This window comes from Pan paniscus, chromosome 6 (genome assembly GCF_029289425.2).
Source record: "Pan paniscus chromosome 6, NHGRI_mPanPan1-v2.0_pri, whole genome shotgun sequence".
NCBI lineage: Eukaryota > Metazoa > Chordata > Mammalia > Primates > Hominidae > Pan > Pan paniscus.
In genome coordinates, this window is record NC_073255.2 from 52,389,556 (window position 1) to 52,410,765 (window position 21,210).

General features: G+C 48.2%; 1 protein-coding gene across 4 annotated transcripts in view; it reads right to left on the minus strand.

Annotated features, from left to right (window-relative positions):
* TNS3 (tensin 3) overlaps window positions 1–21,210 on the minus strand; it is a 307,731-nt gene that overhangs the window by 239,932 nt on the left and 46,589 nt on the right. For all 4 annotated transcript variants that reach the window (XM_008975482.5, XM_034964064.2, XM_034964063.4 and 1 more), the window contains exon 2: window positions 14,241–14,352. In XM_008975482.5, the coding sequence (XP_008973730.3) occupies window positions 14,241–14,352 (112 nt within the window). The remainder of the gene's footprint in view (window positions 1–14,240; window positions 14,353–21,210) is intronic.

The window sequence follows — 21,210 nt, forward strand, 5'->3', positions numbered from 1 at the left end:
CGCGTGGAACAACCCATTACCAAATCTTTCTTACAAAACTCCCTTCATCCCATTTTCCCTCTGGTCTCCTTTCTCAGCTTTCTCCTTGCTTTTCTCCTTTCTCCTTGCTTCCTTTCTCAACTCTCATCTCCTTTAGGCCTTCCCTACAGCTGTCTCTCTTGTTGCAGCACTTCTTTATTCTGTGCCATCCTGTCTCATTCCATGATAGTCTCGCTGATTCCACTATTAGATCCCAGAAAACCATCTCTCAAATGGGGAGCATTTATGCGTGGTCTGACCCTGGATCCTCCCTGGATCTACCTTCTTCCAGGGACCAAGTCCCACAAAACTTGTAACTTTTGGGGCCGAATCTACTCAATTCCAGAATGCCGAGACTCACCCATAACAGCGCCTTCCTCTGTCCTCTGTGAAATACAACCAGTTTGGGATATCAGTGGCAACTGGACCATGTTAGGCCACCCAAGGGAACTCAGTGACATGTAGTGAGAACGGGTTCCCTCAGAGTCCTAACTGATGGTATGAGCACACCAGCAAGGTTTTGAGGAGTGTAAGAAAAACCACAACTGGACACTTAACCCCATTGCTCAATGTCATTTCTATCTTTTCTTTCCCTTACTTAAAGTTCCAAGAGTAGAGATAACAGGGCCCTTACATGTTAACATAACAGTTTTTAAAACATGAAATGTTTTCTTTCAACTTAACCACATATGAAATTTGCATTTAACTAGGAGGTTAAAATGTGAAAGTCAGGGACCTGAAAGTCCAAGAATGAGCCAGAAAAGGAATGGTAGAAATACTGGCCTGCATCACAGAATATGCCCCTAACCCTTCTCCATCTATCATCACCATCAGTATCATCACAATCAGCATCATCATCACAATCGTTACCATTGCCACTGTTACTATCACCATCAACTACACTATCACTATCACCATCACCAGTCACAGCACTATCATTACTGTCATCACCATCATCATCACCATCATTGTCACCATTCATCAACATCGTCACCATCACCATCATCATGTCAACATAATCACCAGTGCCATGGTCACCATCAACCACACCATCACCATCATCATCTCCATCAATTACACCATCACCACTCACCATCACCATCATGATCATCTTGACCATCACCATCTTCACCAACATCATACCATCATCATCACCATCCCCATCAACACCATCATCACTAATATACCATCATCATCAATTACGCCACCACCCACCATCACCATCATCGTTACCATCATCACCATCAATTACAACATCATTATCGGCATACCATTGCCACCCTCATCACCATCACTAACAATATCATTATCACCATCATCATTACTGACACCATTGAACACTTTCTGGAGCTCCTCAGTGTTCTTTGTGTTTCATGTGTATTTACCCTGCTATTCCTCACAATGACTCTAAGCAGAAAGAGGCAGAGCAGGAATGCTGGCAGGCTGTCTCCACCATCCACCTCACCTCCACCATGCTCTGCTGCTTCCCCAGAAATAAGCCAAAGAAAGAACACCTCTACCAAAACGTCACATCACTGTGATGCATGATTACTTACATAATCTATGTAAAGGGAATACCTTGTTGTCTCTAGGTAGCATGTACACAAAGGGATCAAAATGCAAATGTATATGACATATGTGAATTATTAGTAGAGAACACTATGAAATTGCCTATTTGGGGAGTGGTCTCTATATAGTCTATTGAGAAACAGAAAATCCTAGAGATTAACTACTCTAATGTGCAAATTGTAAAGATCACGGCACTGAGGAACAGAAATAGGGTGCAACTGTCCAGGGCCACAGCTTCCTGTGGAGCAGCCCATCCCTGACTCTGCCAGGCTCTCATCTACACTTGCAGTGACTGCCAGGACCCCATCTCAACTCAGTGAGCAGAGTCCTCACATCCTGCCTCTGTCCCATCTAAACTTGCAGTGACTGCCAGGACCCCATCTCAACTCAGTGAGCAGCATCCTCCCATCCTGCCTCTGCCTTGTCTACACCTGCAGTGACTGTCAGGACCCCATCTCAACTCAATGAGCTGCAGCATCCCCACATCCTGCCTCTACCCCATCTACACCCACGGTGACTGTGCCCGGCTCCCAGCTCCAACTCAGTAAGCAGCATCCCCTACCCTGCTAATGCCCCATCTACACATGCGGCAGCACGTAAGGAGATGGGCCAGGTCCGTCCTCCTCCTACTACGCTGACAAGAGCAATGGCTAAAATGATTTCCTGTGAAGATACACAAACACACACAAATAAAAATCTAGCTCTTGTGGGTCAGGCGCAGTGGCTCACGGCTATAATCCCAGCACTTTGGGAGGCCGAGGTGGGTGGATCATCTGAGGTCAGGAGTTGGAGACCAGCCTGGCCAACATGGTGAAACCCCACCTCTACTAAAACTACAAAAATTAGCCAGGCGTGGTGGTGGGCGCCCGTAATCCCAGCTACTCGGGAAGCTGAGGCAGGAGAATCACTTGAACCCGGGAGGCGGAGGTTGCAGTGAGCCGAGACCACAGCACTGCACTCCAGCCTGGGCAACAAGAGCAAAACTCCGTCTCAAAAACAAACAAACAAACAAACAAAAATCTAGCTCATGTGTTGTATCCCAATTCAGCCTGGTGTACTTACACAGGCTCTTTTTCCTTCACAGTGCCATGGGGTGTGCCAATTCTATGGTCCTACTGGAGCCTGGCCAATGTTGACTGAAGACAAGAACGCCCAACCTTGCAATAGAAACCCTGCTGTGCTGTTTTCCTGGATGGTCTCCACAAGCCCCGCTTCAAATCACACTCATCTTACCAGGGCTACCAGCCACAGCATCCTGCAGCCCCACGCTTGACAAAAGAAACCTAGAGGAAAGGTGTTATTACCAATCTTTACCCCCGAAAGCCACCCACAGGGCAAGCCTCAGATAAGTCTCGTCGGGAAAGGGAAGGGGAAGAGCTCACCCGCAGGGACCTTCACCACCTCCAACAAACCAGATGTTTGTAAAGATACAAAGCTAACCACAAGTTAATACTCACCAAACTAAATACTTCTACCTTTTATTCCCTCCTTAATTCCACCAGTATTCATTAATACCCACAGCTGAAACATTTTGTAAGCCTATAAATATGTCCTGGACACCTACAACAGGGCAGAAACTGATCTGGACCTGGATACTATTGGGAACACAAAAAACATTCATGGATATACACTGCAGTGCAAGAGGAAAGGAAAATCAACAGGAACCGTGGATTCAATCAGGATGGCCTGAGGTACAGGAAAGTAACTCCAGGAAGGGGCAGCGGGAGCCTAAAGGCGGAGGGAGGGTTCCAAAGTCATTTCTGTATCAGGGGTCAAGAAAAGTCTGAAGAGACAAGAAGAAAAATAGCAGCAAATGGGTGAGAAGGTGCCAGGGAGCTGGGTCACACAGCCTCAGGGAGGCCAGCACCCAAAAGGCACTATAAAATTAATTGTTGAGGGCATCAACCAATCAATAATCAATCAATCAAGAATCAGTCAACATTAATCAATCAATCAAGAATCAGTCAACCAAGATAGTCACTCTCACAAACTCCAGTATTTGCACAAGCCTTTGTGGCAGGTCGACTGGGGTTGCGGAGAGCCCAAGGCTCTTGGCTGCACCCAGCCTGCCTCCCACAGCACCATTTCCTCAGCCAGGTGCCTCCCAAAAGGGAAGTTAAACCCTCCAGACCACCCTCTGTTGAACACGAACTCAGGAATGGGGATAAGGCTCAAGATGCTCCCATTCGAGACAGAGCAGCCCTCTCTGTGCGCCCGTGTGGCACAGGTAGGATTCGATGTCGCCGCAAGGTCCCTCCGCCGATGTCACAGGGCAGCCATCTCCACGCTCTTATCTATTTGCTGTTCTCACTCTCTTCACAGATCCTCACCTCCCCACGCCAGATCTGCCCAAGAACACTGCACCACACTTCAAGACAACAGCCCCTAAAACTCTTGAAGTTTTCATCCCCAGATATTCAGTTTTACTCTTTCTCTCTCATTCTTTCCACGTAATGATTTTCTTTTCTCGAAAAATAATCGCTGGGGCCAGGCACAGCGGCCAACGCCTGAATTCCCAGCACTTTGGGAGGCAAAGTTGGCAGGCTTATTTGAGGTTATGAGTTGGAAAACAGCCTGGGCAACAGTAAGACCCCCATCTCTACAAGAAAGAATATAAATAAGTAAGTAAGTAAATAAATAAATAAATAAATCATTATCCCCCTCAAGGGATTCTTATCGTATGGTCATGGTTCACGTGCTCAGACATGCATCTGATCCTCACACAACCCCTTGATGAGTATCAGTTATTGTCCTCATGTGGCAGACCGGGAAACTGAAGCACAGAGAGGCAGTGGAGCTAAGGTCTGAACTCACATCAGCCTGGCTCTGGAGATCACAGGTTTAACCTTTGAGCCTCTCAAAAATCAATCGAGGTGGACTTAATCTTCACAAATAGGACACTGAATCAGCTGCGGCACTGACTAATGTTGATGAAGCACTCAGGAGCTGACAGAGTCCTTTTACGTCCCTTGACTCACATGTTCCTCCGAACAGCCTGTGAGTAGGGCCAGCCAGGCCTCACTGCCCACTTCACAGTCCAGAGAATCAAGCCCAGAGTCAGTGAGACCCGCTGAGGCCCCGCCTGCTGCTTCGTCTCGGGGCGCAGCTCCCATCCCTAACATTACTTACAAAATCTATGTATAGGACGAACCTTGTTGTCTCTTTACCTTGTTGTCAACCTGCCCCCCATTTAAGATATCCCCCCCAACACAAGGCATGGGTGCAAAGGAGAATGTCTCTGCATCTCCATCAGATATTCAAAGGGATCATATTATACAATATTGCAAAATGAAAGGAAAGAAAGAAGATGGTACCAATCCCTCAAAAACATCTTAAGTCTAACTCAGGAAACCCTCTTAGTAATTGTCTCCTTCAAATACACGTTTGGAAGGAAACAAGTCCCCCACCTCACTCTGTGTGTGAGCAGACCCCAGCGATGGGGCCACTCATCACCATGTAAACCAGGAGCACCCTCCCAAGAACCCCAGTCCCCCACACACGGGTGTGACTGTCCAGGACTTCTTTGTCCCTCACTAGCCAAGCAGCCTGGTGGCAGATGTCCACCTGTGTGTGGGTGGCCAGCACCTAACACAGTAGGCACCTCCTAGACCCATGCTAGCCACAGTGAGCTGGCTGGAGGGGCGAGGGTGATAGGGGAGCCTGCCTGTCCATGCTCACCCTAGGTTAGGGGCAGTCTGGCTGAGTTACACAGAGGCCAGGCTTCGACCCCATCCTCTGGAACAGAGCTCCTCACATTTCTTTTTTTTTTTTTTTTGAGACGGAGTCTCGCTCTGTTGCCCAGGCTGGAGTGCAGTGGCGCAATCTCGGCTCACTGCAAGCTCCGCCTCCCGGGTTCATGCCATTCTCCTGCCTCAGTCTCCCGAGTAGCTGGGACTACAGGCGCCCGCCACCACACCTGCTAATGTTTTGTGTTTTTTTTTAGTAGAGACGGGGTTTCATCATGTTATCCAGGATGGTCTCGATCTCCTGACCTCGTGATCCACCCGCCTCAGCCTTCCAAAGTGCTGGGATTACAGGCTTGAGCCACCGTGCCCGGCCGCTCCTCACATTTCTTAACACTTCAGGCCTGCCAGTGCCCCAGGGTTGCTGATACCCACGTGGGCTCCGTGAAGCACAGCACTGCCTCTTCCCTGGCTTCCAGGATGTGGAATCAGAAGTTGCCACTTGGCCTTGCCCCCCTGCCACACCTAGGCAGATCTTGCGCACCCAGAGAGCAGCATTACATCCATCTGAATAAACTGACAGAAAACAACCCCACAACTTAACATAAAATTCCAGATCACAGTTACTGCAAAACAAATACTTGGATTTATGAGCTTGGCTACACTACTCAGTGAGTTTTAAAAATCAAAATCCACCAGCACAATCAACTAACACAACCCAGACGTCCCTGGCATGCAGAAACCTCAAATCCTGACAACCCAGACCGTTGAGAAACATCTGGGAGGGGTCCGGGCCTTCTTCCCAGCCACAGAGTTAGAAAACAGGAAGGATTTCAGTCAAAATCCACGAGTAAAGTCCGTGTGGAGGCGGCTGAGAAAGGCTTTGTATTGCAGCAGAGGAGCAGAATTTAGAGGCAGGGAAGTGCTGTTTCCCATCAGATAACCACCACCGACCAGAAATTATTCAGATGAAATTTGGCCTAGGTGCCTCCTTCCCCTTTGGGAGCTTCTGGAAGATTCTGTCATGTTGCCACCTCTCTGGATGGGGCAAGTCTGATGGGAGGGCTGAGCTCAATTCCCCGGTGGGAGTCAACCCCAGGGTGGGGCTGGGCTTGCCCTCAGGGTGGGGGACTCACCACCTCCAATTGTTCTGGAAAGAACTTTGGAAATAACATCTGGAGCCATTTCACATGGATTTGCCAGAGAAGAGCGGATCAATGAGCCAGGTGTTTATGTGCACAAATTCATCTGGATTGTCATGCAACTTACATTCCCTGTGCACCTACTGGGCCCTAGGCCCTTTGCTGAGACTCAGGATACCCAAGAAACAGCAGTGCATCGCATCATAGTAGGGGCAGTCGGCCCAGGGGAGCAGATAGATTCATAAACAAATGATCAGAACACAGCAGTTCCTCCATCATCCTGATAATGCCCACACTCCCTGCCCCACCAACCTCCCCAGAATTGCCTGTCCCTCCTCTGTGCTCCCAAGGAGGCTGCAAATACCTCTGATAAAGCACTCCTCACATGGGATCCTGTTCCTGCTCACTACTCCAGCCCACTAGACTCCGAGCCCTTCGAAGCCTTGGTCACCGTGGGCATCGCAATGCACCAGCCGCCGCACCTGCTCAGTAAAAGTGTGCTGGTGAGGGTTCACCCTGCAAGACAAGACAGCACTCCACTTTGGGACGGAGGTGTCTGCCCTACGCACAGACATCTGGTGAACAACACAGAGCCAGCCCCTCATGCCTCCTGGGCTCCAGCTGAGGGCAGAGAATCACTGCCCCAGTGAACATCCGGATGGCTGGCTAGTCACTGGCCATGGATAGTTCTGGAGGGAAAAGGGCAGATGCTAGGGGACACAGCGGCAGGGCAGGGAGGCACCTTCCTGAGGACCTGGTGCTTGAGCTGAAACCTAAAGGATGAGGGTCAGCAGGCAGAGCAGCATAGTCCAGCAAGGGGTCAAAAATGAGTCCTGTGCAGCCAGCCTCTCAAAGCACCTGGGGGAATCAGGAGAGACCAAATAAGGCAGGCACAGCCTCAAAGGGCCACCATGAGGATGCAGGCACAGGTTCTTCCCGCTGGATGGTTTACAGTTTCCCAGAGCCATTCTCTGAGTACAAACAGGAGAGGAGCAGAGAGGCAAACAGGAGACTGGATCTCAAGGGCATCCCAGCCTGGGCAGACAAAGGGCCAGACTCAGGGAAGCTGGTTTAGGAAGGAGGAATGGGAGGTCTGCACGGCGATGGAGACCGGGGCCCAGCCTCCAGGAAGAAGGCCAGCAAGGGTGGAGCAGCAGGCAGGGCTGGGGGCCAAAGCCTGGCCAGGGGCTCTCCCATTCAGTGGATCTGGGTCCCAGGTATCAGCAGGGATGGGATGCCTGCCCCCCAAAAGTGGGGACACCATATCCCCCTGCCTTCTCAGAGGCAAGCAGGATCATAGATTTGTTGCTTGCATTAAGTTAGAAAACTAAAGCCTCTGTGCATCAGCAGCCTTTGCAGGCCTAGGGCTCTCGACGGGTGACATTCCCTGGTGTGTCTCCCTAAGGCATTTCAGATCTGCCCACCTCTGAGCCGCAAGCCTCTGCACTGGTAGTCCGTCCCACCCACACCCCCAGGCCAGCCTCACAGCCTCCACATAACTTCCCACCCCCCAGTACTCCTGCTCTGATGATGGGGGCTTATCTCAGCCGCCTCAGCCTACACCATGACACCTCCTGTCCACAGGGCCCCTTGGCCTCAACAGACCATGGCACCTCAGGCTTGGGAGCATCCCTGAACACCTCCTGGTCTCTAGCACACACATTAACTTAACATAACTGAAAAAGCTAATGAAAACAATCATGTCTAAAAGACTTCTGAAACATGGAATCCTGTATGTTTTTTATAAAGAGTTTCTAGGCCAGGCACGGTGGCTCACGCCTGTAATCCCAGCACTTTGAGAGGCCAAAGCAGGCGGATCACGAGGTCAGGAGATCGAGACCATCCTGGCTAACATGGTGAAACCCCGTCTCTACTAAAAATACAAAAAATTAGCCGGGTGTGGTGGCGGGCGCCTGTAGTCCCAGCTACTCGGGAGGCTGAGGCGGGAGAATGGCGTGAACCTGGGAGGCAGAGCTCGCAGTGAGCTGAGATCGCGCCAATGCACTCCAGCCTGGGTGACAGAGCGAGACTCCATCTCAAAAAAAAAAAAAAAAAAAGAGTTTCTATTGTTTATTAACATAATTCCTAGAGCTATGTGCATAAAAACATGATGTCTCCTCCAGTTTGGGCTACTGTTTAAAAATTACCCTAAACTAGGTGGCTTATAAACAGTTGCTTATTTCTCACAGCTCTGGAGGCTGCAAGTCCAAGGTCAAGGCACCACAGATGCGGTGTCTGGGGAAGACCCACTTCCTGGTTCATAGATGGCGCCTCCTTACTGCATCCTCACATAGCCAAAGGGGTGAGGGAGCTTTCTAGGGTCCCTTTCATAAGGGCCCTAATCCCACCCGTGAGGCTCCACTCACAAAACATATCACCTCCCCAAGGCCCCACCTCCTAATGCCACCATCCCATGGAGGGTTAGAATGTCAACATAAGAATTTTGGGGAGACACAAACATTCTGACCATAACACAGGGCACACGTGAGGCAGTTCCAAAAAACTATCCCACAGAAAGAAGAAGACAGACACTTCTCCAACAGAAGTCCTCAAGATCTCAGTGCACATATGCCCAAGGGCACAACACTCACCACATGTTAAAGTCAACAGCGCCAGAAACCAGAGGTGGGCCCGTCCCTTGAGTCAGAATGCCTCTGCCTCCAACGGTGCCCATGGCTGCTGTTTCCTCCCAATGCCTCCACCAAGCGCCTTGAGTGGGGGTCCCTCCTCGGGGATGGAGCCTGCAAGTGCTCCCTGAAGGGCGGTGGCCCTCCTTCCTCCAGAAGGCAAAGGTTTTCCTTCATCTGGGCCAGTTCCTGGTTCTTTCTCCTGATAATGGACCTCCTGCCATGAACTCAACAGGACATGCAGCTTCCCAAGCCTACCACATCCTCAGCTTCTGCCAGTTCTCTCTGCAAAAAGCAGCTGTGTGCTTGCCACCACCCACCACAAAGAAAGGACCCAGGGACCATGGGGACAGACCCTACTGAAGCCCACCAGCCCAGAGGGCTCAAGGCAGAAGAGCTTCACCATATGGGACTGCTAAGAGGAGAGCAAGGAGTGAGGGAGGAATTCAGACACAGACACACAAGAACACACATGCATGCACTGCAGGCACCCAGGCTGGAAAGGTGAGCACAACTCACCACACCACCCCCAGGATTCACAGCCAGCAAGCTCAGGGCAACTCTTTAGGGAGAAGCTGAACCAGTGCCCTCTGAAAGGCGGCACATCCAGGGTACAGTGCAGCACTGCCTGCCAGCACGAAGCAGCCGTCTCCTAGGGAGGCGGTGGTCCCGCCCTGCCTCACTGGCCTAGCAGACCAGGCCCTTTCACGTACACCCCTCCCTGAGTCCCAGCTCTGCACCACTGGATCTGCATTTTCATGCCCATTTTAGGGTTGAGAAAATGGGCTTCATAAAAGCCTACTGTCCAAAACTGCCCAGGGTGTGAGTGGCACAGCCAGAACTTGACCCCACATCCTGATCTCTTTCTACTGCCTCTAGACCAGACATCCCATCCTAGCTGAGGGGCCCAGAGCCACGAACAGGGACACAGCAGGAGCAGGTGCCTGTATGTCCATAATGCCTGCATCCTGGCTGCCCCTGGAAAGGAACCAGCTTAAAAAAGGCAATGGGAGCAGCAATGCATCCCTGCGGTGGAAAGTAAGCTGTAGGGGAGGAGGAGGTAAAGAAAGGGATAAACCAGGCATGAGAAGAGGGGTGAAGTCACCTAACATCATAGCTGTCCATGAGTGATTTTCTTCAAGGGATAAAAAAAGGTACATGGCTGTTTTTTCCCTTGTTACCTCCACTGACCAAAAATCTATTTCACCAGTGAGAAAAACCAGTGCTACACTGGGTTCCCTGGAGTAGAGGAGCATTAGCCAAACAGGACAGAAGATAATGCTGCACGAGGACAGAGCTGGCAGCCCCGTTGCTTGTCCATGTTGGGTACGTGTGGGGTCCTCCAGGCCAAAGTGGGCCTTGAATCCTCGGAGGTGACGCTCTAGGTGTCTCGCTGCCTCACATCGAAGCAGAACTCCAGAAAGTTCCAAGAGGAGGTGGGAAAGCATCATTACCAACAGAAACCAGTAGATGGGCCATGGGGCCACCACACTGGGCTTTGTTCTCGTGAGTGCCTGGATGTTGCCAGAAGCGTGTGAAATTTAAACCATTATCTGGAGATAGCATGCCTTACTGCATCTTCCTTAACAACCAGGTGACACACAGCAAGATAAGCCTGTTGAACATCTTGTCCAGATAGGGCACTATTTATTCCCTCTCTTCTCTTTCAAGAACAAAAGCTGCTCCTGTGTGCATGCACATTTTCTCTGTTTCTATCTACCTCAAGATAAGATAATGGACGTCATAGAGCAGCTGAACTCTACAAAGTGGTCTGAACAGGAGGGATGCTCTCACATGTTCCCTCACAATGTGGAATATCTGTGCGCTCAAGCAAATGCATTCACTCAGACGCATGCACGCATGCACACACATGCAATCACAGGTGTGTGCACTGCTTGTCCTCATATGCATGAACTCAATCATGCATGCATGCACTGCACACATAGCCAGGCATATGTGCACCCACACACTCAGGCACATACACACCACTCTGGCAGGCCTCCTCACCCCTGCCTAATATTTCACACACCACATATTTAAAATGCCACAAAACAGAGTTCATTTGGAACCAGAGGATCAATCTGGGGTCCTTCCCTGGCCCTTTTGAGTGTGTGCAACTGCAGGACAGAGGAAGAGACACAAGTCCCAACCCAGGGAAGGCACCAAGACAATGATCCTCCAGATAAAGAAAGAAGACAGGCTCCCCGCCGTCCAAGACGTGCTTGCGCGTTTCACAGCTGGAGGCCGTGCTTTCTCCAAGCTCTTCTCTTTCGTTGGTTCCATTTACTCTGAAAATAGTCGATACTACTTAAATGGCAGGAACAGAACACTGAAGTACTAAAAAGGATGTCTGAGATAACTCTTCAGTAAACTCAGTTCTCCTTTATACAAAGAAGGAAAAATTACTCCTCAAGCAGTATAACCAACCTAGTGCAGCCCAAGCCACTGTGGTAAGTTGTGCAAAAGGCCTCTGTGTCTAAGGAGCTCCCCGACTGGATTACAGCTCAAGGATGTGTGGTGCAGAGGCTAACCAAACACACATGCAGCATCAGCCATGTGGAGCTACCCACAGTGGGTTCCCTTCAGAGCAATCCTAACACCAGTAACAAACCTAAGTGCCACAACGCTGGCTGTGCACTTTAAGCCTGACTTCTGCCCTTGGAACAGCCCTTACCCTAAGTCCTAGACCCAGAGTGAGGAGACTTTGCCCCTGTCAGGGGCAGGGCCAGGACCCAGCTCTGTCTGACCTCCACCTTTGCTCCTAAATCAGACCTGTCCCCACATAGCATCTGACAGGCAGAAGTCAGTTCATGGGGAACCTTTGGCTGTGCAACTTTGCCTGGGACGTCATCACAGGGTGAGGAAGCCGAGAACAAGCCCAGGGTGTCCCTGCTGATGCCATGCTGCTCATGACAGCTCTCCCAGTATCGCCCAATGGCTCCGCTGGCACAGGACCAGGGCTCTCGGATCAACACCAGGCCCTGACAGCTCTGATTCCCAGGCTCTCTGTGCTGCTGGTTTCGTGGTTCCAATTCAACCACGACTTTCCTTTTCCTTCTTTTCACACTTGGGAGTCAAAGTTAGAGACCAAAATTTTAAAATATGAGCATTTCTGGCCGGGCGTGGTGGCTCACGCCTGTAATCCCAGCACTTTGGGAGGCCAAGGCAGGCGGATCACAAGTTCAGGAGATGGAGACCATCCTGGCTAACATGGTGAAACCCCATCTCTACTAAAAATACAAAAAAAAAAAAATTAGCCGGGCATGGTGGCGGGCGCCTGTAGTCCCAGCTGCTGGGGAGGCTGAGGCAGGAGAATGGCGTGAACCTGGGAGGCAGAGCTTGCAGTGAGCCGAGATCGCGCCACTGCACTGCAGCCTGGGTGACAGAGCAAGACTCTATCTCAAAAATAAATTAATAAATAAATAAAATAAAATATGAGCATTTCTATGAGAATGACATTCAAAGATGGGGAGACTCCTTGGGCTTCTATTTTTGCCATGTTCCTGGAAAGGCACAAAGCCCCTACTGGACCCTGTAGGGTATGTGGGACACAGAGGGGCTGCTGTATTTGCCCACAGACATTTTAGAGCAAGCTTGATGGAGGACGCCTGTCCGAGAGCATCAGTGCAATTTCTCATCACCTTACACCTGCAGGCCCCAAACACAAAGGGCCACCACATTTGGCTGACATGGCCCTCCTGAACTGGACAAGCTATGCAGGGGAATGGCCAGTGACAGGCCACAGCATTCACAGATGACCAAGATATCACCCAGTGCAGTGCCGTTTGCAAGTATGGGCTTAAAACAATGGCTCACACCTGTAATCCCAGCACTTTGGGAGGCTAAGGCAGGAGAATCACTTGAGGCCAAGAGTTTAACAGCAGCCTGGACAACATAATGAGACTGTCTCTAAAAAAGTAAGAAAATTAGCTGGGCATGTGGCGCATGCCTATAGTCCAGCTACTGGAGTGGCTGAGGTGGGAGGATGGCTTAGGCCCAGGAGGTCAAGGCTGCAGTGAGCCCTGATCATCCCACTGCACTCCTACCTGGATGACAGAGCGAGACCCTGTCTCAAAAAAAAAAAAAAAAGTTTTGAATCACAGGATGTCCTATCAGTTGGCTCAGAGTACACTACAGCCCGTGTTCTCTGCCTTGGATGCAGATCTATATGAATTACACAGATGGCTCCCTGGTCTCTGGCTTCTACTTAGCGACCAGGGTGGCTGGTACCCACCACTCATCCAACACATTCTTCAGCACTGACTTCTCCAAAGGGCCGAATCAGAGGAGGGGCACCCCAGTCTTCTCACCCACACTCAGGCCTTTGAACTGTAAAAGAATCCCAAGAGCCCCTTAGAGGCCCCTGGTCACATCCTCAACCCATTAAGGTTTGACTGCGTGCATCTTTCCATCACAGGCACCCTACTCTAAAGTGGCCATCAGGGACCATCTGCTGGGGGTCTGCAGGGAAGCAGGCACTGAAGGGGAGGTCCTAACAGCACAGAAGCCCACAGGCTGAGACTCTGCACATTTTCTAGAGGAAATCCCCAACCCCGCAGATGAAATGACGCCAAAGAGCAGCCCCCGCACTCTCCAAGGACCTGGTCCTCCTAGTGACTCCCTCTGTGTGGTGTACCCCACTGGTCCGCCAAGCAGCCCCTGCCCCCCACCACTCCCACATTCATTACAGTCACACCTCTCTTACTAGATTTATTAATGTGCAGTCACAAAAGAATTGGCAAGTTCCATTCATTACTTGACGTCTAAATATCTGGTACCCAAGCTGGTGGTTTAGTTTAGTGACAGGATCTGAAAGGGGCCATACCAAAATGAACCCGAATTCTAAAGATAGAAACATTTCATTCGCAAACTTGAGTAACAGATCTGAAAGTCAAACTAAACAACCTGAGTTACTGACACTTCAGAGCAGACCCGAGAATAAATGATTAATTTACAAATTGCTGCCTCCTCTCCCATCGGGAAACTCTGCTCTTTCTGTAAAAGTGTCCTCATGAGCACTTATCTATGTAAATACGGTTGGCCCCTGCTAAGTAAGGGGGTGGGGGGTTGGGGGACATATAAACTAAGAAGGGGAATTCCATGATTTAACTTTCGGAAACTCCCGAAAAAAAGTTTTCGTTTTGTTTTTTGTTTGTTTTGCTCTGGATTAATCAGTGAGAGAATCATAAACACAGACTTACCTCGGCATGAAATACCTTGACCGTCAATAATTTGTTTGCAAACTCCACACACTTTGGATTTTTTAAAGGCCTTGTTCTTAAAAGTGTGCAGACTCGAGGTTAATTCTTCCGGCTGAAAAAGTAAAGGAAGAAATTGTCAACGTTTCATCTCATAGTTTGTTTCTTTTTCCTTTTCATTTAAGGGAGATAATAAATCTAGTGGAATTGTAAAGAGCAAAAACAGGAATTTTACCAAGCAAACAGAGAACAAGAAACCATCTTGGTGATGCTAAAATTCCCAAGACGACCCACGGATACCCTGTTAGCATTCCCAATTCCAGAGTCCTAGAGGGACGTTCACTCTCACCCAACTCATCAATCACCACATGGGGTGCCTAGAAACATTACATCAACCAACATCATTATGTGAAAATGCACTCCCTTCCAGACTTCAGCCGTAGAGCCACCTACTTCTGTGACAAAGTAATCCACATACACTTCTAGACTCTCAACCCTTTTTCTTCTGGAAAAAGTAATTAGCTAAACAGCACAATTATGTTATGAGGAAGTCAACTGGCTTTCCTGGTTCAAAGGTGTTCCAGAGTCACCATTAAGCTCTTGAGCCTCTCTGAGCTCTCCTGCAGAAGAAGAGACAGTCCAGCCTGTGATACACATGTGGTTCTTCCTCAAACACAATTACAAGCATTAGCACTTGGAAAAACTAACCACTCAGCTACCTATTCATGTTTGTAGAGCCAAGGCTCTCAGCTATATGATAACTTTATAAGAATTCAATTTGCTTTTAGAGTCAAGCACTAATCATATCTATTTGCTGATATGTGACCGTGTATTCTATCAGTACTTAATATCCATATGGATTCAGTGAGGCCATTACTCACCCACTGGAATAATTAAATTTATTTGAAAAGATGAAATGGTATTTAGAATGTGGAATAAATGGTACAACTACTTTAGAAAATGGTTTGACAATTTCTTATAAACTTAAACATACACCTAACCTATGACTCAGCAATTCCATTCTTATTTACACTAAAGAGAAATAAAAGCCTATGTCCACAAGAGAAAGAAAGGTCATAACAGCTTTATATAACCCAAATGTCCATCATAATAACTATTCTATATGCTAGAAAGTTAAGTAGAGATCTGAAAAACATAAAAAGATCCAAATCAAACATTCATTGAGGAAAATGTAAGAATACAGTGCAAGATACACTGGATGCGATTACTGGCAGATTAGATCCTGCAGAAGCACAGGTGAATGAACTTGAAGACATCACAGTACGAACCTCCCAATGCAAAGCACACAGAGATGAGACAACCTAAATAAATAAATAAACAAGCATCAGTAAGCTGTGGGAGAACTTTAACCAACATAACATATGTGTAATGGAGACTGACGGAGAAGGGCAGGGAAGGGGGGATATTTGAAAAAATAATGGCTGAAACTTTTTCAAACCAGTAGGAAAACTATAAACCCACAGATCCAAGAAACTCAAGAAATTTCTTGGCCAGGCTCGGTGGCTCACACCTGTAATCCGAGCACTTTGGGAGGCAGAGGCAGGTGGATCACCTGAGGTCAGGAGTTCCAGACCAGGCTGGCCAACACGGTGAAACCCCGTGTCTACTAAAAATACAAAACATTAGCCGGGCATGGTGGTGGTGCCTGTAATCCCAGCTACTCGGGAGGCTAAGGCAGGAAATCGCTTGAACCCAGGAGGTGGAGGTTGCAGTGAGCCGAGATCGCGCCATTGCACTCCAGCCTGGGCAACAAGAGTGAAACTCCATCTCAAAAAAAAAAAAAAAAAAAATATATATATATATATATATATATATATATATATATATATATATATATTTCTAGCCCAAGAAATGTGACAGGAACTACCCCAAGGCATACAATAATCAAATTGCTTAAACCCAGTAACAAAGAGAAAGACCTTAAAAACAACCACGGGGCCAAAAGACACATTACATGCAGGGAACCAACCAATAGGATAACAGGTTTCTCATTGTTTTAAAAAATATAAGTGAGAAGACAGCAGTATAATAGGAAATACTGAAAGATGGACAGAAAGAAGGGAACAGACACCAGGGCCTACTTGAGGCTGGAGGGTGGAAGGAGGGTGAAGATTGAAAAACTACCTATCGAGTACTACGCTTATTACCTGGGGGAGGAAATAATCTGTACACCAAACCCCCATAACACACAATTTACCTATATAATAAACCTGCACATGTACCCTGAATCTAAAAGTTAAAAAAATAAACAAAATAAAATAAAACAAAATACTGAAAGAAAACTTGTCAATCTGGAATCCTGTACCCAATAAAAATAGCTCTTAAAAATAAAAGTGAACCAAAAACTTCTTAAAATATGCAAAAAAAGATATACAATTAAAGCCCAAAAAAAATCATCACCAGCTGACACATATGACATATTAAAGACAGTGCTTGGGCAAAAAGGACATGGCAGATGGAATTATGGCTTTACACCAACAAATGAAGAGCACCAGAAATGCTAATTACACAGGTAAATTTATGAGTTTTTCTTATTATTTAAAGCTCACCAAAAGATAATTAACTGTTTAAACAATAGTGTAATGTGACATATGACATATGTAAAAGTAAATTTTCTGATAAAATAGCACAAAGTTCAGGAAAGAAGAAAAGGAAATATACTATTGATGACAGCGGTTGCTACCATCACGCTGGCTGCAGCAGGGAGGTGCGGCTGGGGCTGCACTCTCCATGGAGCCGGTGCGAGCTCCGCCCCTTCTGAGTTGGGGTGGGAACTCCCTGGGTGCCACTGCAGCTGCCCAAACTGCAGCTGTAGATCCAAGCCTCCCTGTGCTCTTGAGTGGGGCCAGGAGCAGGCAGGATCTGCCCCCCGGGGTGCAGCTGCAGCCACCATCCACGGCTGCAGACCTGGGCCTCCCACTCCACCAAGCAGGCGGGAGCTGGGGAAAAGCAGGAGCTCCCTGAGTGCAGGCAGCTGCAGCCACCCTCCCAGGCACAGGACCCAGGCATCTCTGCGGCCTGCACCCTCGGGCGCATGGGAAGCCCCCCCCCCCCGCCCACCATCCCTGCTGGCTCAGGAGTGTCTATTCTGGCTGCCTGGCCTGTTTCCTCTCCCGGCCCCCCACCTCTGATCTCAGAGCAGGATTGGGGACAAGTACCAGGGCCTTGAATGGCAGCGGTAGGCAAAGTCCTGGGCAGAAGGGGGTGGGTCCTCAGTAAGGCCCCACCTTCAGGCCAGGGAGGGCCTGTAGGCTGGGGACGGGCTGCCAGTCCCACAGACTGGAGTGGGGACTCATGGTGCCTCTTCCAGCCCGCCCATGGCCGCCCATGGACCAATCAGCAGGCACTTCCTCCCCTCCAAGGGCTTTTCCATGTTCAGCCAGAGCAAGAGAGAGGACAGAGAAAATGGAGAGACCACAAGAGACCAGCTGCACAGAGGAGCTACCCTCTCTGCCGAGAGCTTCAGAGACCTGCAGAGATGTTGGGACTTCCAGATGCAGAGAGGAACTACCCTCTCCAGGGCCTCCTCTCTGCTGAGAGCAGCAGAGGTCAGGATGACCTGCCTACAGAGAGGACACTGTGGGTCTCCTCTGAGCTGTTTAACACTTAATAAAGCTTATCTTCATCTTCTTCACCCTTCCCCTGTCTGCCTATCTCATTCTTCCTGGACACAGGACAAGAACTCAGGCAAAGGTGCCACTGGCCACAGAGGTTTCCAGCCAGAAATTGGACACCCCAAAGATCCCATAAGACTATTATAAGGCTCTCATAGTATTCATGAAGTGGATATAATATCACTTGAAGGTAGCCTGTGATGTTACAGAGGTATAGTATAAACCCTAGAGCAACCACTAAAATCATGAATTATAGGTAATAAGCAAACGAGAGATAAAATGAAATAATAAAAATTATTCAATTAATCTAAATGGCAAAAGGAAATAAAAGAAAGGCAGAACAAACAATAGGTAGGAGAAATAGAAAACAAGTAGCAGGATGACAGATTCAAACCTTGCCATATTAATAATCATATTTATGTAAATAGTCTAAGTATCTCAATTATAAGTCAACAAAAGTTGTCAGATTTTATATATATATATATATATATATTTTTTTTTTTTTTTTTTGAGACAGAGTCTCGCTCTGTCGCCCACACTGGAGTACAGTGGCGCAATCTTGGCTCACTGCAACTTCTGCCTCCCGAGTTCAAGCAATTCTCTGCCTCAGCCTCCCAAGTAGCTGGGATTACAGGCACCCGCCACCACGCCTGGCTAATTTTTGTATTTTTAGTAGAGACAGGGTTTCACCATGTTGGTCAGGCTGGTCTCGAACTCCTGACCTTGTGATCCATCCGCCTTGGCCTCCCAAAGCGCTGGGATTACAGGTGTGAGCCACCGCACCTGGCCTTTTTTTTTTTTTTTTTAAAGACAAAGGCTAGAAAGAAGAGGTACCTTGCTGATGTTAATCAAAGGGAAGTTGGAATGGCTATATCAGACAAAGTAGGCTACAGATCAAAGAACATTACCAAGGATATAGAAAGTCCTCTCATAATAATAAAAGGATTGATTCATCAAGAACACCTAACAGTCCTAAACATTTAATCACTGATATGGTTTGACTGTGTCCCCGCCCAAATCTCATCTTGAATTCCCATGTGTTGTGAGAGGGACCCAGTGGGAGGTAACTGAATCATGGCGGCAGGTCTTTCCTGTGCTGTTCTCGTGATAATGAATAATTATCATGAGATCTGATGGTTTTATAAGGGGGAGTTCCTCTGCACAAGCTCTCTCTCTTTGCCTGCTGCCATGTGAGATGTGCCTTTCACCTTCCGAAATGATTGTGAGGCCTCCCCAGCACGTGGAACTGTGAGTCCATTAAATCCTTTTTCCTGTATAAATTGCCCAGTCTTGGGTATGTCTTCATCAGCAGCATGAAAATGGACTAATACAATCACCTAATAAAGAACTTCATGGCCAAGCACGGTGGCTCATGCCTGTAATCCCAGCATTTTGGGAGGCCGAGGCGGGTTGATCACCTGAGCTCAGGAGTTCAAGACCAGCCTGGCCAACATGGTGAAACCCCGTCTCTACTAAAAATACACAAATTAGCTGGGCGTGGTGGTGGGCACCCGTAATCCCAGCTACTCCGGAGGCTGAGGGAGGAGAATCCCTTGAACCCAGGAGTCAGAGGCTGCAGTAGGCCGAGATCATGGCACGGCACTCCAGCCTGGGTTGACAGAGTGAGACTCCATCTCAATAAAAAGAAAAAATAAATAAAGTAAGGGAAAGAGTCCTGAACCAAGCAGAAGCCTTCACATAAGTTCTGATACCTACACTACAAGCTCTGTGGCCCAGGACAAGTCACAACCTCTCTTAATAGAAAAGATATCCTCCCCCTCCTGTCTCTTAACAGCTATTGTAAATGACCAAACGCTGTATCATCTATCAGTTCATAGGAATCACTGGGGCAGTTTTTAAAACAGCTGACCCAGGCTCCACCCCAGACCAATTAAATCAGATTACCTGGAGGTTGAATCAGAACACTGGAATGTTGTCAAACCCCCCACCCCAGCTCCATCCCGTGATTCTAATTTGCGGCCAAGACAGAACCACCACTGTATATAACCGACTATACTGTAAGTATCTATATACATTTAAGGTACTGTTATTATGTAGTTGTTCCTATGTCGGTATCTGGTTTTTTCAAAGAGATTGCATCCTTTCTGATAACAGAGGTTGTGTGTTCAATGCTCTGCAAAAGAAGGATAATGATGCTGCTAATTATGCAGTTGGTAACACTAGCCAAGCGCTTCTGTGTCATTACCGTAATCACCACTAGTCTACAAACCGTGATGGTGAGATGCAAAACCGAGATGCAGCACCACACAGCCAATGGATGAGGCATAAGAGACTCAGGCCTCATATGCCTCAAGCCCCAGTCTCACGCTCAGACAAGAGTAGCATTCAAACACCTAACAAACACATCTCTCTATTGCAATGCAGCAGCTGGTAAGTACTTTTCACTCGTATTGCAGTTATTTGTTTATATGCCTTCTCTCCTGTGCTACATTGCAATTTCCTAGATGCAGGACACCAGGCTCTTTCCCCTTTGTCCTCTTAGGGCCCTGCCCAGCGCCTGGCAGACAGTGGACCATGGACCCTCAATTAATATTTGTTGACCAAATGAATTAGCCACAGTCTGTGGGCCAAGAAAAGATACTGTGACCTTTCATTCCTCACAAATACCTTTATTCCAACCAGGGAGAAAGAGGCACTGTTTTCCTGCAGCTTTCTTGCCCACTGGTCCACAGCTAGAAAACTTAAAGAGGGAAACAGCATAAGCACTGTTGCGAGGGCTCAGCCATTTGAATTGCTGGATCTCTGAGGAGTTCATTTAGGATAGTGTAATAACATCTGCTCACGCTTCATCTGTACATAACATCTCTATTGTGAAATGAGACCAGACGGGATTAGACTGCCCTTGTTTTCACCTGATACTGTGCTTTCATTTCTCCCAAAGGGGGAGAGGAGGCAGCAATGCTGAAGCATTTAGCAGGCTCAGTTCAGGAATCTAAATTGCACTTAATTGTTAGGAACAAAATGTTGGAAGGGTAGAGAGCAGGCTGCTGGTTCCACAAGGACTCCCTGAGGGGGACACAGTAATTAGTGCTGGTCTTGATTGTGAGGTCTCTTTTGAGAAAGAAAAATCTCTGCAAAATTGAACAGGGAGGTGCTCCACATGAATGCTCCACTCTGCCGAAATGCAAAACCGCAGGGATCTCTCGGATAGGTTCTCCCGGCTAAAGGTCGCCCTGGCAAAATGGTTACACACGCAAAAGTGCAAAGCTGCATCAGCACAATCCCAGCTATGTTTTCCTTTCAGGAAATATTCAGCTCCACCATAGTAAGAGGATTTAGGTGGGCATTCAGGCACCTGGGAGACCTTCAGAGGCATT